At 46.2% G+C, this 15972-nt stretch overlaps 1 protein-coding gene across 1 annotated transcript in view; it reads right to left on the reverse strand.

Moving 5' to 3' along the window:
• Positions 1-1678: 1678 nt before the first annotated feature.
• Positions 1679-15972, reverse strand: part of LOC148136420 (serine/threonine-protein kinase N2-like) — an 85374-nt gene continuing 71080 nt past the window's right edge. The window contains exon 4 of the mRNA XM_087983258.1: positions 1679-1806. Coding sequence (XP_087839384.1) covers positions 1745-1806 — 62 coding nt within the window. The 3' untranslated portion in view covers positions 1679-1744. The remainder of the gene's footprint in view (positions 1807-15972) is intronic.

The raw sequence follows: 15972 nt of genomic DNA on the forward strand, positions 1-15972 counted from the left end.
TTTTGCTTCAGGATTTTCCATGCCCCTTTAGTAAGCTGTTCCAGTACAGGTACAACACTGTCAATGTGGAAAACAGCCCCGGTAATTCCTCCTGTTCACAAAAGCAACAACAAATCCACTCCGAGTACTGCCCATCAACAAAGCAGCCCTTGCTCAGTAATACCTGCTCACTGGTGCTCAGCTGGGGTTTCACCTGGGTCAGTCAGTTCCTGTCACTACAGCCTTGGCCAAACATGAACAAAAAGAGTCGAAACGTAAGAAGCAAGACAAGAGTTCCTGTTCCTTGACATCAAAGCAACATTTAACCAACTGTGCCAATTAAGCACTTCGAGCAAAATCAAAGTTCATGTGCAGTAGGAGAAATCTCTCAGAAGGAACACATATATATATGTGTGTTTGTTGGTGGCCAATTATCTCCATTGCATCACAGTAGATGCCTGTGGCAACCTCCTTCAGCTGCATCATCATGACTTTCTCTCCATTAAAAGGTTCATGTCTAGGTCTTGCTATATTTGGAAACGGACTGCTTCAGTATCTGAGGAGTTGTGAATGATGTGTTGAGCAATCTTCAGGGAACCTTCCCACTTGTGGCCTTAGGTAGGGGAAAGGTCATTTTCTGAAGCAGTTGAAGATGTTTGGGATCAGAATAGCACCCTGATGAACGTCTACAGAGATGCACTGGAATTGAGACAACTGACCTCCAACACCTCAACCATCTTCCTAGGTTCCAGGTATGACTCTAACCAGCGGGGGAGTTTGCCCTGATACCACTGATTCCAGTTTCATGAGGCTCCTTGATGCCACACTCGGTCGATTACAGCCTTGATGTCAAGGGCTGTCCCTCTCCCCTCCCCTCTGGAATTCAGCTCTTTTGTCCATGTTTGACCCAAGGCTGTGATGAGGTCAGGAGCTGAGTGACCCTGGGGGGAGCCCAAACTGTGTGTCACTGAGCAGGTTATTGCTGAGCAGGTGCTGCTTGATAGTACTGTTGATGTCCCCTTCTGTCACTTTCCTGATGACTGGAGAGGAGACGGATTACATGTGGGGCCAGGTTCGATTGGGTCCTGCTTTTTGTGTACAAGACAAACTTGGGTAATTTTGCTGTAGGTCCCCCACCTGTCAATCTGAAATCTGTCGCAAGAGCAGTACTGTAACTGCACTGAACTCAAGCTGTCTGTGTTCACTGGACTAACACCACAAAGATAATTGCCTGATGCTCATTTTATTTTGAGCATGAAGCTTTTCAAAATTGTGAACGTGAGCATGAAACAGATTCTGATAAATGCTAAACACGCTGACAGGTTTTGGCATTTTCACTGTTTCACAGTGCAACATTCCAGATATCTCCAATATGTTCATCTAAATAACATTAAATGGTTATTAAACTTTCATTTCTTTAATGAGAAGGACTACAGAATTCACTCATGAAGCTTAGAAATGATGGGAACTCCTGAAATAAAGAGTGTTGGGGAAACTCAGTAGGTCTGGCAGTATTTGTGGAGAGACAGAGCTAAGGTTTGAATTCCTTTATGACTCTTTCTTCACAGATGCCACCAGAACCTTTTGTTGTTTTTTCCAAGGCTTAGTTTTTATTTTCTCCAGCAGCAGCAGGAATACCCTGCTTTCGTTGCTGGAATAAGCCTAGTATCTGGGAGCACAGAGCCTAACCACCACTTACCTTGGCCATCCTCATCTTCTAGGTGCAACTCATCTGCCTGCACTGCCTTGCGGATCTGCATACGGATCACTTCAATTTGGTTTTACTGTCTTGCAGCATCTGTTGGGCAGTGGACAACATCTTCCGGTCCCTTTGGGATTAAGGAAAGAGCGAAATTAAAATGAAAGGAATTTTCATTTGACAAGGAACAAAATGCTTCAATTCTGCTTTTCTTTGAAAGGGTTTTTGACAACAGAGCTCAGGTTGTGCACATCCAGGGATCAATTAATATATCACAAGAACAAAATTTGGCACATGGGAGCTCCAAGTCTGAAGTACTGAACCATGCTGGGCTCAGCCAGGTTGAGTGCAGAATTTTGTGTTGGTTCTGCAATCCATGTGCCTTATATTCCATCATTCAAATCAGCTCAGACTGCAGCAGTTCAAAAAGACAGCTCACCACGACCACCTTCTCACGGACAGATAAGGATAAGCAAAAGCTGCTGGCTTTACCAGAAAAGCTCACATTGCATAAATGAACGAACCACAAAATGATCCAAATGAGCAAAGCTCTGCACAAATTGCCTCTTGTAGAGACATTTTTAAAAAAAAGTAGGCCATTCACCTCTTTTGAGTCTGCCATGCTATTCAATGTGATCACAGCTGATCATCCAACTCAGCACGCAGCTCCCAATTCTCCCCAAACACAACATCCAGCTCCTTCTTGTACAGAGAATTTCACAGACTTACCACTCTTTGGGTGAAGGAAGATCTCCTCATCCTGGTCCTAAATGGCCTACCCAGTATCCTTACACTGTGACCACTGGGTCTGCGCTCCACACTCATTAAGAACATTCTTTCTGCCTTTATCCTGTTAGAATTGTATAGGTTTCCTTAGGATTCTTGTACATCACTCACACATGTGCACCAACTAGCAATGGAGGTAAGTGGTATGCTGGCCTTCACTGCAAGAGGGCTTGAGTACATAAACAAGCTGTACTGTTGGTGAGATCACACTGGAGAGGATTTTGTGCAAGCTGGGTCTCCTTACCAAAGGAAAAGTGATTATATGGTAGAGAGGGAGGATAGTAAAGCTCCACCAGACCGATTCCTAGCATGGCAGGATTTGTTTTTATATGACAGATTGGGTTACTTGGGTCTGGAGTTCAAGAGGCTAAAGGTGTCAAGGAGTATGAAGAGAGAGTGGAAGTGTGCCATTGAGATCGATCACATTGAATATGAAATGGGATCCATGGCCGGATGGCCTACTTCCACTCCTATGTTTCTAAACACAAGCCGAACTGTCGTTTTATTCAAAATAAGCTTTATTGTGTATTGATAAAACGTGCTTCTTCACCAAGCATGGAACTGAGGCTGCAATGTCCGAAACCCAGCAGGGGAAACCATGGGATATCACCGTCTCACAAAATACATTCAACCGAAATCCCACCCAACTAAGCTGCATCGTCAACCAAACTCCAGCCAAAGTCAGAACGGTGACATGCAGCCCAACATCTACCAACACCATCAGTTCTATAGACTGAAACATTAAATATTGTGTACCTTTTGGGATGAATCTGGGTCAGCATGGAGAAAAAAGAAAGTTGGATTGGCACTCTAAACAAATACTCCCAACAAGAGAGGATAATGATGTTCTTTCTCAAGTTGGCTCCACTGCCGGATGTTTTGGACTCATTCAGAGGACATACGGTCACTGACTGGGCCAGCATTGATTGCTTATTCCCACTTTCCCTTCAGAAGGTGGAGGGGAGCTACCTTCTGGAACTGCTGCTGTTCATTTGGTGTCAGTACATGATCAATGCAGCCAGTGAAGGAATTCCAGGATTCTGGATAACAAAGGATTTATCTGGATGGTGAATGGCTTGGAAGGGAATTTGCAGGTGGTGACGTTCCTATATATCTGCTGCTCTTGTCCTTCTAGATGGAAGTGGTCATGAGTTGGAAAGTACCATCTAAGGAATCTTCTTGGGTTTCTGCAATGCAAGTTTTAGATGGAAGATGGTAGAAGAAAAACCGATAGAACTAAGATGCTGTAAATCAGAAACAAAAGCAGAAATTGTTGGAGAGGTTCAGCGGATCTGGCAGCATCTGGGGAGACTAATGAGAGTTAATGTTTTGGGTCAAGTGACTCTTCATCAACTGAGCAAACTGCTTTGTCCTGGTTCTTGAGTGTTGTGGGACCTGTACTCATCCAGGCAAGTGGAGGGTATATCATTACACTCCTGACTTGTGCCTTGTAGATGGGGGACAGGCTTTGGGGAGTCAGGTGGCGAGTTACTTGGTGCAGGATTCCGAGCCTTTGACCTGCTCTTGCAGCCACATATTTATTCAGTTCATTTTCTGGTCAATAGTAAACCCTAGGACATTGACAGTGGGTGGATTATAATGTGATAACACTGTCATTGAATGTTAAGAGAAAATCCCCATTTGTCAGTGCAAACCTGCATACTTAGCAGTTCTGCATTTGGACACGGACTGCTTCAGTATCTGAAGAGTTGCAAATGGTGCTGACCATTGTATAACACCAGTGACCAAACCACTTTGGACCTTTTGATAGAGAGGAGGTCATTGGTGAAGCTGCTGAAGAAGTTTGGGACATGGACACTACCTTGAGGAACTCCTCCAAGGGGGCCCCAGAATTCAGATATCCCAAAGAGACAACGAAGAACCACACTGTCTTCCTTTCTGCCAGGTTTTAACCCCAGATTCCCATTAACTCCAGTTTTGCTCGGACTGCTCAATGCCACACTTGATCAAATATGGTCTTGATGTCACTTTTGCCTCACCTCTGGAATTCAGATATTTTTGTTGGAACCAAGTCTGTAATGAGTTCAGAAGCTGAGCAGTCATGTCAAAACCCAGACTGGGCATGAGTGAGCAAGTATTGCTCAGGAAGTGGTGCTTGATAGCACTTTTCCTGATCCCTTTGGTCAAACTGTGATAATTGAGGGCGGATGGAAGTACTGTCGAAGGAGCTTTAGTGAATATCTGTAACGCACGTTTTAGATGGAGTGGTCATTTTGTGTACACGGCAATTGTTCACATTGTCAGGTAGGTGTCAGTGATGGAATTGCACTGGAATAGTTTGGCTCAGGCTTGGCAAGTTCCGAAAAACAAATACTGTCCGAATTTTGTCAGGTCCCCTACCCTTTGCAGTATCCAGTAATTCCAGCCATTCCTTGGTATAGGTGGAGTGAATCAAGTTGGCTGAACAGTGGCATCTATAATGCTTGGAACATCACGAGAAGATTGGGATGGATCATCCACTTAGCACTTCTGGCTTAAGACTGTTCTGAATGTTTCATACTTATCTTTTGATCCTGTATAATTGAGGATCGGGATATGTGTGCACTGTCCTCCAGTGAGTCAATTGTCCATCACCAATCTCAATTAGAGCAGTACCGAGAACAGATAATTGGTTGTAGAATCACTTTGTCCTAACACTTGTTGCTTATGCTGTTTGGCGTGCAAGTAGTCCTGTTTGGTAGCTTCAGCAGGTAGACACTTCACCTTCAGGTCTGCCAGGTGCGGCTCCCGGTATGCCCTCCTGCACTCTCCATTGATCCCTTGGCCTGATGGCAATGGTTCAGTGGGGGATATGTTGGGCCATGATTTTTTTTAAGAATTAGAAATAGAATCCTTACAGTGTGGAAACAGGCCCTTCGGCCCAGCCAGCCTGCACTGACCCTCCAAAGAGTAACCCACCCAGGCCCATTCCCATACTAGTCTACATTTCCCCCTGACTAATGCACCTAACCTACACATCGCTGAACACTTTATCTTGGCCAATTCACCTGACCTGCAGATCTTTGGACTATGGGAGGAAACCGGAGCACCCGGAGGAAACCCACGCAGACACGGGGAGAATGTGCAAACTCCACACAGTCAGTTGCCAGAGGCTGGAATTGAACTGGGTCCTGGCGCTGTGAGGCAGCAGTGCTAACCACTGAGCCACCGTGCCAACCCATGATGTTGCACAGCATCTCATAGACATTTTTGAATTGCTAGATCTGTCATAAATTTTTCTCATTCAGCACATTTACCACGTTACACAACATGCTGGAAGGTATCATCAATGTGAAGGTTGGATTTTATCTAAACAAGGACTATGTAATGGACACATGCGGCTGTGGCAGGCAGATGGGGAAGGAGGAGGTCAAATGTGCTTTTCCCTCACCACCTGCTGCAAACCTAGTCTGGCATCTGACCACCTCGATCAGTAATGGTCACGGTCAAGCCACTCTGAAGTCACTCAGCACATATTCTGTGCCCTTGCCACCCCCAGTACTTCTTCCAAATGGTGACGAGCATATTGATTTACTGATTCATCAGCAGAAGTGGGGAGGTGGGTTGGGGAGAGTGCAGTCGTGCATTGTAATCTGCAGGTTTCTTTGACATGATGCCCTGAGAACTCCCACAACACCTCCCTCCAACTCCACTGTTCTGTACTGGGTTGTCCTATCAATGAGACAGGACGTACCCAGGATGGTAATGGTGGTGTCTGAGACATTGTTCAGGGGGTATGATTCTGAGAATATCACTCCTGTCGTTTGACTCGTCTGTAAGATAGCTCTCTCAATTTTGGCATTCACACCGTGATATTGATAAGGAGGACTTTGCAGGGTTGCTGAACTTGCTATTGACATTTCCTGTGAAACGTCCAGTCCCATTCCTTTCTGTCTCCCAAATGGCAAGGCCATTTCAGGGTCAACCACATTGCTGTGGGTCTGGAGTTATATGTCAGTCAGAAACATTCAGCCCTTTGAGCCTGCTCCACCATTCAGTATGACCATTGGCTGTTCACGCAATCTCACTCTCCCATCCCCACTTTCTCTCCTTGGTTCCTTTAGCCACAAGGCCCATGTCCAGCTCCCACTTGAATAAGTCTAATGAACTGGCCCCAGCAACTTCCTGGGGGAGAGAATTCCACAGGTTCATAACTCAATGAAGAAATTCTTTCTCATCTCAGTCCTGATTGCTTTACCCCTTATTCTTAGGCTGTGACCCCTAGTCCTGGACCTCCCCCACATCGGGGAGATTCATCCCCCATCTAGCCTGTCCAGTCCCATCAGGATTTGATATGTTTCTATGAGATCCCACCCTCATTCTTCGAAATTCCAGCCAGTACGAGCCCAGTCCATCCAATCTTTCCTCATTTGTAAGTCCTGCTGTCCCGGGAATCAGTCTGGTGAACCTTCGTTGGGCTCCGTCCATAACAGGAATGTCCTTCCTCAGACTTGGGAGACCAAAACTGCACACAATACGCAAGGTGTGGTCTCACTACAGACCTGTATAACTGCAGCAAGACATCTTTACTCCAATATCCCAATCCTCTCACTATGAAGGCCAGCATGCCATTAGCTTTCCTCACTGCCTGCTGTACCTGCGTGCCAACCTTCAGAGACTGTTCCGCCATGACATCCAGGTCTCGCTGCACCTCACCTTTTCCTAAACTGCCACCATTCAGATCCTAATCTGCCTTCCTGTTTTTGTGATGAAAGTGATAAACCTCACAGTTACTCACACTTGCGTTTGGCAAGTATTTGCCCATTCAGCCAGTCTGCCCAAATCACCTTGCAACGGCTTAGCATCCTCCTCACAGGACACACTGCCACCCAGCTCAGTGTGGTCCGCACATTTGAAGATATTGCATTCAATTCCTTCATCCAAATGGTTAATGTATATTGTGAACAGCAGGGGGTCCCAGTACTGAAGCCTGTGGTACCTCACTCATCCCTGTCCGTCGCTCTGAAAAGGACCCATTTACTCCAGCACTCTGCTTCCTGTCTGACAACCAGCTCTCCATCCACGTCAATACACTACCTCCGATACCATGTGCTTTAATTTCCTTACTAAACTCTTGCACGGAACCTTGTCAAAAGCCATTTGAAATGTCAAGTACACAATGTTGCTGATTCACCCCTGCCCACTCTACTGGTCACATCCTCAAACAAAATTCAGAAGATTTGCCAAACATGATTTCCCTTTAGTGAATCCATACTGACCAAGACAGATTCTGTCATCACCTTTTAAATGCTCACCTCTTACTTTCTTAACGATTGACTCCAACATTTTCCTTACAACCAATGTCAGGCTATCCAGCCTACAATTCCCCCCTTTCTCTCTCCCTCCTTTTTTTCAAAAGGAGTGGGGTTACATTAGCTACCCTCCAGTACATTGCAACTCCTCTAGAGTCGAGAGAATGCTGGAAAAGGATCACCGATGCTTCTACTATTTCTAGGGTCACGTCCGAGATAATATTAACTTGGGTGAGTTTTTAATGAAGTAGTGAGGGTTAATGAAACTTGTGTGTTTGATGTCTCGGAGCAGCTGCAGAATGGTCTCAAGTGGGAGGGGGAGCAGCCAGAAGGCACTATCTAGTCAGAATTAAGGTGGTGGAAGGAGGGGGAAGGGGGAGTTGTGTTTTTGTTTAAGCTGCGTAACACAGCAGTAATCAGAGATGAAATAACTGAAGGGTCAACCGTGGAGGGCAAGTGGGTGGAGCTAAGACATAGGAAGGGGGTGGTGATGTTATTGGGGTTGTACCACAGGCCCCCAAATAGTCAACAGGAATTAGACAAACAAATATACAGGGAGATAAGGGAGACTTGCAGGAGCAGTAGGGTTGTCACAGTGGGGGATTTTAATTTTCCAAACAGAGACGAGGTCTGCCATAGCGTCAAGGGCTTAGAGGGGGTGGTATTTGTGAAGTCTGTTCAGGAAAGTTTCCTCAAGCAGTACATAGAGGGTCCTCCTTGGGAAGGGGACAAAACCCGGCCTACTCTTGGGAAATAGGGCAGGACAGGTGACTGAGGTGACAGTGGGAGACTGCTTTGGGACCAGTGACCATAGTTCTATTCATTTTAAAACACTCATGGAGAGGGACAAAACTGGTCCACGGGTTCAAGTTCTAAACTGGGGCAAGGCAAATGTTGCTGGAATTAGACAGGAGCTTGCAGGGGCTGTCTGCAGGCAAAGGGGCCTCAAGCAAGTGGGAGGCCTTAAAAAGTGAATTAGCTAGAGTGAGGGTGGGAGGCAAAGTTATCAGGATTAGGGAACCCTGGATGACAAGAGATATTGAGGCTTTGACCCGAAAGAAAAGGAGTGATGTCTCGGGTACAAGCAGCTGGGATGAAGGGAATGACTAGAGGTACACAGGGGATACAGCAGCTTACTGAAGGAGGAAATCAGGAGGGCGAAAAGGGGACATGAGATAGCCTTGGCTGAGAAGGTTAGGGCGAATTCAAAGGGTAACTTTAAGTATATTAAATGACAAAGAATAACTAGAGAGAGAATAGGACCCCTCAATAACCAAAGCAGACATGAAAGTGTGGAACCGCAGGAGATGGGCAAGGTTCTGAATATTTCTCCTCTGTGTTTACGGTGGAGAAAGACATAACCGCTGGGATTTGGGAGACAGTGCATATCACAGTAGAGGTGGTGACGGATGTATTAGAATGTATGAAGGTGGATAAATCTCCTGGTCCCGACCAGATATTTCCAAAAACATCGTAATAAGCTAGAGAAGAAATTGTGGGGGCCCTGGCTGATATTAAGGAACCATTGTTAGTCATGGGTGAGGTCCCGGAAGACTGGAGGGTAACGAGTGTTGTGCCCTTATTCAGAAAAGGTTGCAAAGAAAAGTTATAGACCAATAAGCCTAACATCTGTGGTGGGTAAGTCACTTGCGATGATACTGAGGGATAAGATATACATGCATTTGGAAAGACAGGGTTTGATTAGGAGTAGTCAGCATGGCTTTGTGGTGGGAGATCATACCTCAAATTTGTTCGAGTTCTTTGATGAAGTGACCAGGAAGGTTGACAAGGGCAGGGTGGTGGATGTAGTCTCTATGGATTTCAGTCAGGCCTTTGATAAGGTTCCACATGGTAGGCTGCTTTAGATCACATGGAATCCAGGGGGAGCTGGCAGGTTGGATACGCAATTGGCTTGATGGTAGGAAGCAGAGGGTAATAGTGGAAGGATGCTGTGGAACTGGAGGCCTGTGACTGGGGGAGTGTCTCAGGAGTTGGTCCTGGGCTCATTGCTGTTTGTTATCTATATCAATGATTTGAATGAGAATGTACAAGACTTGATTAGTAAGTCTGATGACACTTGGGTGGGCGGTATCATGGACAGTGAGGAAGGTTATCAGAAATTGCAGAAGGACCTTGATCAGCTGGGGAAGTGGGCCGAGAAATGGCAAATGGAGTTGAAGATAGATAAGTGCTAGGCCTTTTCTCGTTGAAACGGCGAAGGATGAAGGGTGACTTGATAGAGGTTTATAAGATGATCAGAGGAATAGATAGAGTAGACAGTCAGAAACTTTTTCCCCCGGGTACAACAGAGTGTTACAAGGGGACATAAATTTAAGGTGAAGGGTGGAAGGTATAGGGGAGATGTCAGGGGTGGGTTCTTTACCCAGAGAGTGGTGGGGGCATGGAATGTGCTGCCTGTGGGAGTGGCAGAGTCAGAATCATTGGTGACCTTTAAGCGGCAATTGGATAGGTACATGGATGGGTGCTTAAGCTGGGACAAATGTTCGGCACAACATCGTGGGCTGAAGGGCCTGTTCTGTGCTGTATTGTTCTATGTTCTAAGTGTGAGGTCTTGCACTTTGAAAGACAAATCAAGGTAGGAGTTTCATGGTGAACAGTTGGGCCTTAAGGAGTGGTAGAACAGTGGGACCTTGGAGTTCAGGTGCACGGTTCTCTGAAAGTGGAGTCCCAGGTAGACAGGACAGTGAAGGAGGCTTTTGGCACACTGGCCTCCATCAGTCAGGGCACTGAGTATAGAAGGTGGGAGGTTATATTGCAGCTGTAAAGGACGTTGGTGAGGCCACACTTGTGGGTATTGTGTTCAGTTTTGGTCACCGTGCTACAGGAAGGATGCTATTAAACTGGAAAGAGTGCAGAAGAAATTTACAAGGACATTGTCAGGACTCAATGGTGTGAGTTATGGGGAGACAGTGGACAAGCTAGGACATGTTTCTTTAGAGTGCGGAGACTGAGGGGGGATCTTTTTTCCTCAGGGTTGGGGAATCGAGGACTAGAGGGCATCAGTCTAAAGTTAGAGGGGAAAGAATAAAAGGGAACCTGAGGGACAACCTTTTCTTACAGAGGGTCATACGGCATGGAGAATGAGCTGCGAGCGGAAGTGGCTGAGGCGGGTACATTAATAACATTTAAAAGGCATTTGGACAAATACACGGACAGCAAGTGCAGGGAAAGGGGGGAGGGCTAGTGTGGATGGACATTTCAGTCAGCATGGGCAGTGTGAGACAAAGGTTCAGGCAGCATCCGAGGAGCAGTAAAATTGACGTTTCGGGCAAAAGCCCTTCATCAGGAATAAAGACAGAGAGCCTGAAGGGTGGAGAGATAAGCTAGAGGAGGGTGGGGGTGGGGAGAAAGTAGCCTAGAGTACAATGGGTCAGTGGGGGAGGAGATGAAGGTGATAGGTCAGGGAGGAGAGGGTGGAGTAGATAGATGGAAAAGAAGTTAGGCAGGTCGGACAAGTCCGGACAAGTCATGGGGACAGTGCTGAGCTGGAAGTTTGGAACTAGGGTGAGGTGGGGGAAGGGGAAATGAGGAAACTGTTGAAGTCCACATTGATGCCCTGGGTTGAAGTGTTCCGAGGCGGAAGATGAGGCGTTCTTCCTCCAGGCGTTGGGTGGTGAGGGAGCGGCGGTGAAGGAGACCCAGGATCTCCATGTCCTCGGCAGAGTGGGAGGGGGAGTTGAAATGTTGGGCCACAGGGCGGTGTGGTTCATTGGTGAAGGTGTCCCGGAGATGTTCCCTAAAGCGCTCTGCTAGGAGTCATCTGTTAGGAGGCTAGGAACACAGGTAAGGTGCCAGAAGACTGGAGGTTGGCAAACGTGGTACACTGTTAAAGAAAGGTGGTAAGGACAAGCCAGGGAACTATAGACTGGTGAGCCTGATGTCGGTGGTGTGCAAGTTATAGAGTCATCGAGATGTACAGCACAGAAACAGATCCTTTGGGCCAACCCATCCATGCCGACCAGATATCCTAACCCAATCTAGTCCCCTTTGCCAACACTTGGCCCCTATCCTTTTAAACCCTTCCTATTCATAGAACATAGAACATAGAAGAATACAGCGCAGTACAGGCCCTTCGGCCCTCGATGTTGCGCCGATCCAAGCCCACCTAACCTACACTAGCCCACTATCCTCCATATACCCACTCAGATGCGTTTTAAATGTTGGAATTGTACCAGCCTCCACCACTTCCTCTGGCAGCTCATTCCACACACGTACCACCCTCTGCATGAAAACTTTGCCCCTTAGGTCTCTTTTATATCTTTCCCCTCTCACCCTAAACCTATGCCCTCTAGTTCTGGACTCCCTCACCCCAGGGAAAAGACTTTATCTGTTTACCCGATCCATGCTCCTCATGATTTTATAAACCTCTATAAAGTCACCCCTCAGCCTCTGATGCTCCAGTGAAAACAGCCCCAGCCTGTTCAGCCTCTCCCTATAGCTCAAATCCTCCAACCCTGGCAACATCCTTGTAAATCTTTTCTGAACATTTTCCACTTTCACAACATCTTTCCGATTGGAAGGAGACCAGAATTGCACGCAATATTCCAAAAGTGGCCTAACCAATGTCCTGTACAGCCGCAACATGACCTCCCAACTCCTGTACTCAATACTCTGACCAATAAAGGAAAGCATACCAAACACCTTCTTCACTATCCTATCTACCTGCAACTCCACTTTCAAGGAGCTATGAACCTGAACTCCAAGGTCTCTTTGTTCAGCAACACTCCCTAGGACCTTACCATTAAGTGTATAAGTCCTGCTAAGATTTGCTTTCCCAAATGCAGCTCCTCGCATTTATCTGAATTAAACTCCATCTGCCACTCCTCAGCCCACTGGCCCAGCTGATCAAGATCCTGTTGTAATCTGAGGTAACCTTCTTCACTATTCACTACACCTCCAATTTTGGTGTCAGCTACAAACTTACTATCTATACCTCCTATATTCACATCCAAATCATTTATAAAAATGACGAAAAGTAGTGGACCCAGCATCAACCCTTGCGGTATGCCACTGGTCACAGACTTCCAATCTGCGATTTCATTGTTGGTGGAGGCAATCCTGAGGGACAGGATGTACATGTATTTGGAAAGGCAAGGACTGATTAGGGATAGTCAGCATGGCTTTGTGTGTGGGAAATCATGTCTCACAAACTTGATGGAGTCTTTTGAAGCAACAAAGAGGATTGATGAGGGCAGAGCAGTAGATGTGATCTATATGGACTTCAGTAAGGCGTTCAACAAGGTTCCCCATGGGAGACTGATTAGCAAGGTTAGATCTCATGGAATAAAGGGAGAACTAGCCATTTGGATACAGAACTGGCTCAAAGGTAGAAGACAGAGGGTGATGCTGGTGGGGGGTTGTTTTTCAGACTGGAGGCTGTGACCAGTGGAGTGCCACAAGGATCAGTGCTGGGTCCTCTACTTTTCATCATTCATATAAATGACCTGAATGTGAACATAAGAGGTACAGTTAGTAAGTTTGCAGATGATACCAAAATTGGAAGTGTAGTGGACAGGGAAGGCTATCTCAGATTATAATGGTATCTTGATCAGATGGGCCAATGGGCTGAGACGTGGCAGATGGAGTTTAATTCAGATAAATGCGAGGAGCTGCATTTGGGAAAGCAAATCTTAGCAGGACCTATACACTTAATGGTAAGGTCCCAGGGAATGTTGCTGAGCAAAGGGACCTTGGAGTTCAGGTTCATAGCTCCTTGAAAGTGGAGTTGCAGGTAGATAGGATAGTGAAGGCGGCATTTGGTATGCTTTCCTTTATTGGTCAGAGTATTGAGTACAGGAGTTGGGAGGTCATGTTGCGGCTGTACAGGACATTGGTTAGGCCACTTTTGGAATATTGCGTGCAATTCTGGTCTCCTTCCTATCGGAAAGATGTTGTGAAAGTGGAAAAGGTTCAGAAAAGATTTACAAGGATGTTGCCAGGGTTGGAGGATTTGAGCTATAGGGAGAGGCTGAACAGGCTGGGGCTGTTTTTCCATGCAGCATCAGAGGCTGAGGGGTGACCTTATCGAGGTTTATAAAATCATGAGCAGCATGGATAGGGTAAATAGGCAAAGTCTTTTCCCTGGGGTCGGGGAGTCCAGAACTAGAGGGCATAGGTTTAGGGTGAGAGGGGAAAGATATAAAAGAGACCTAAGGGGCAACTTTTTCCACACAGAGGGTGGTATTTGTATGGAATGAGCAGCCAGAGGAAGTGATGGAGGTTAGTACAATTCTAAAATTAAAAAGGCATCTGGATGGGTATATGAATAGGAAGGGTATGGAGGGATATGGGCCAAGTGCTGGCAAATTAGACTAGATTAGGTTCGGATATCTGGTCGGCGTGGACAAGTTGGACTGAATGGTCTGTTTCCGTGCTGTACATCTCTGTGACTCTTTGACTGTAAGTAGCAGATGATGAGTCTTTTCCCCAGGGCTGAGTGGTCAATTACTATGGGACACAGTTACAAGGTTCATTGCTGAGGGGTGGTGATGGCAGTGAGTGGTTAGGTGTTTAAAAGAGATGTGCAAGACATGTTTTTCACTCAAAGGAGTGCCTGGAACACGCTGCCAGAGGAGGGGGTGGAAGCAGGAACAATAGCAGCATTCAAGAATCACCTGGACGAATACATGGATAGGAAGGAAAGAGAGGGATACCGACTCTGTTAGTTTGAGGCTGGAAGGGCAGTAAGTGTCAGCGCAGGCTTGGAGGGCTGAATAGCCTTGTTCTTTGTTCTTTCTAATCGTCAATGAGGTTTGTCTGGCTGGAGTGCTCTGTGGAAGCAGTGCTCTCTCTTGGCTATGTTCTGGGTCCCCTGCTGTTGCTATAAATATCAATGATTTGGATATACATGCAGGGGGCGGGCTCCAGAAGTATGAAAATTATACGTAAATAAGCCCTGTGGTTGATAACACCTAAGAAAGTTGCAGACTACAGGAAACTAACAATGTATGGTTCAGGTAGGCAGGAAAATGGCTAATGGAATTCAGTCCAGACAAGTTCAGGTAATGCATCTGGGAAAGGCAAAGGTGGCAAGGGTCCCGTTCTGGAGTCCATTTGCAAGTGGATCTGTATGCAAGTTAATCCACAATGCAGGAGGACATAAAGTAGTTGTTCATAATGTACAAGAAATGTTCGCCTATCAAGTCCTTAAATGCCTGTGCGGGAACACAGTTCTCAGTACAAGACTTTGCAATTTGGACCTTGTAAATCAAGGACCCCCTATACAGAATAAACATTCAGATGCCAAAAGTGGAGGGGAACAAAGTCATCTGGTCCGATCCCTGAAAGTCACAGGACAGCTGGGCAAGGAGGCAGTTGGGGTATTTTCCTTGAATGTCTGACACCTAGAATAAAACAGCATTGAGGTTACACAAGGACGGTTTGCAGTATTACTTAGACCACTCTTAAAAATATTGCATAGAGTTCTGATCTGCACAAAGTGACTGAAAGAGGCAGCTGCTTGAGCAACTCCTGGGGCTAGCTGCTAGATAGACAGTTGATTGCATTTGCCTTTGTTAACAGTGTGGGAGGGTCATCAAGTGAGGTGTTAAACACCTACTGAGGTGTTTAAAGTGCTCTGTTCAGCAAAGCACTTGGAAATTCCTAGTATGACCAAACAGAGTCAACATGGTTTTCTGAAAGGAAATGGTCTTAACAAATCTACTCAATTTAAAGGGGGAAACAAAATATATGCATTTGAAAGGCACTTGACAGGGCTGCAGCATCATGGACTGGGGTAATATACAAGGGAAAAGGTACAGGATTTGTTAAGGGTCAGGAAACAGAGTGTGGAACAGACTGCTCAGCTTTAGGTTGGCAAGATAACAGGTCTCAAAGAGCAGGGTCTGAGGCCTCAGCATTTACTAACTTTTCAGTGACCGAGGTTTCAAGATCGAGTCTTATTTGTGCATGATAGAAAGTATTCTTGGAGAATCTGAGGTTCCTTGCCCTAGGGGGCAGTGGTGCGCAATTCTTTGCGATCACAAGCTCGAGACTGATGTATTTTTTAAACAAGGAAGTCGAGGGACATGGTGCTTGAGTAGGAAAACGGAGCTAAAGCTACAGAATCAAAAATCACCACAGTCCAAGAAATGGCAGAAGTGAATGCAAGGGGCGAAATAGCCTAACTCAGTCTCTGACATTCTACACGCACTGGAATGACCTGATGGAGGTTTATAAAATCATGAGGGGCATGGATAGGGTGATTAGCCAAGCCCAGTATAGGAGAGTCTAAAA

Source organism: Chiloscyllium plagiosum, unplaced genomic scaffold (assembly GCF_037043375.1).
Source record: "Chiloscyllium plagiosum isolate Xiang-an unplaced genomic scaffold, Cpla_swu_hap1 HiC_scaffold_45, whole genome shotgun sequence".
In the NCBI taxonomy this organism is placed as follows: domain Eukaryota; kingdom Metazoa; phylum Chordata; class Chondrichthyes; order Orectolobiformes; family Hemiscylliidae; genus Chiloscyllium; species Chiloscyllium plagiosum.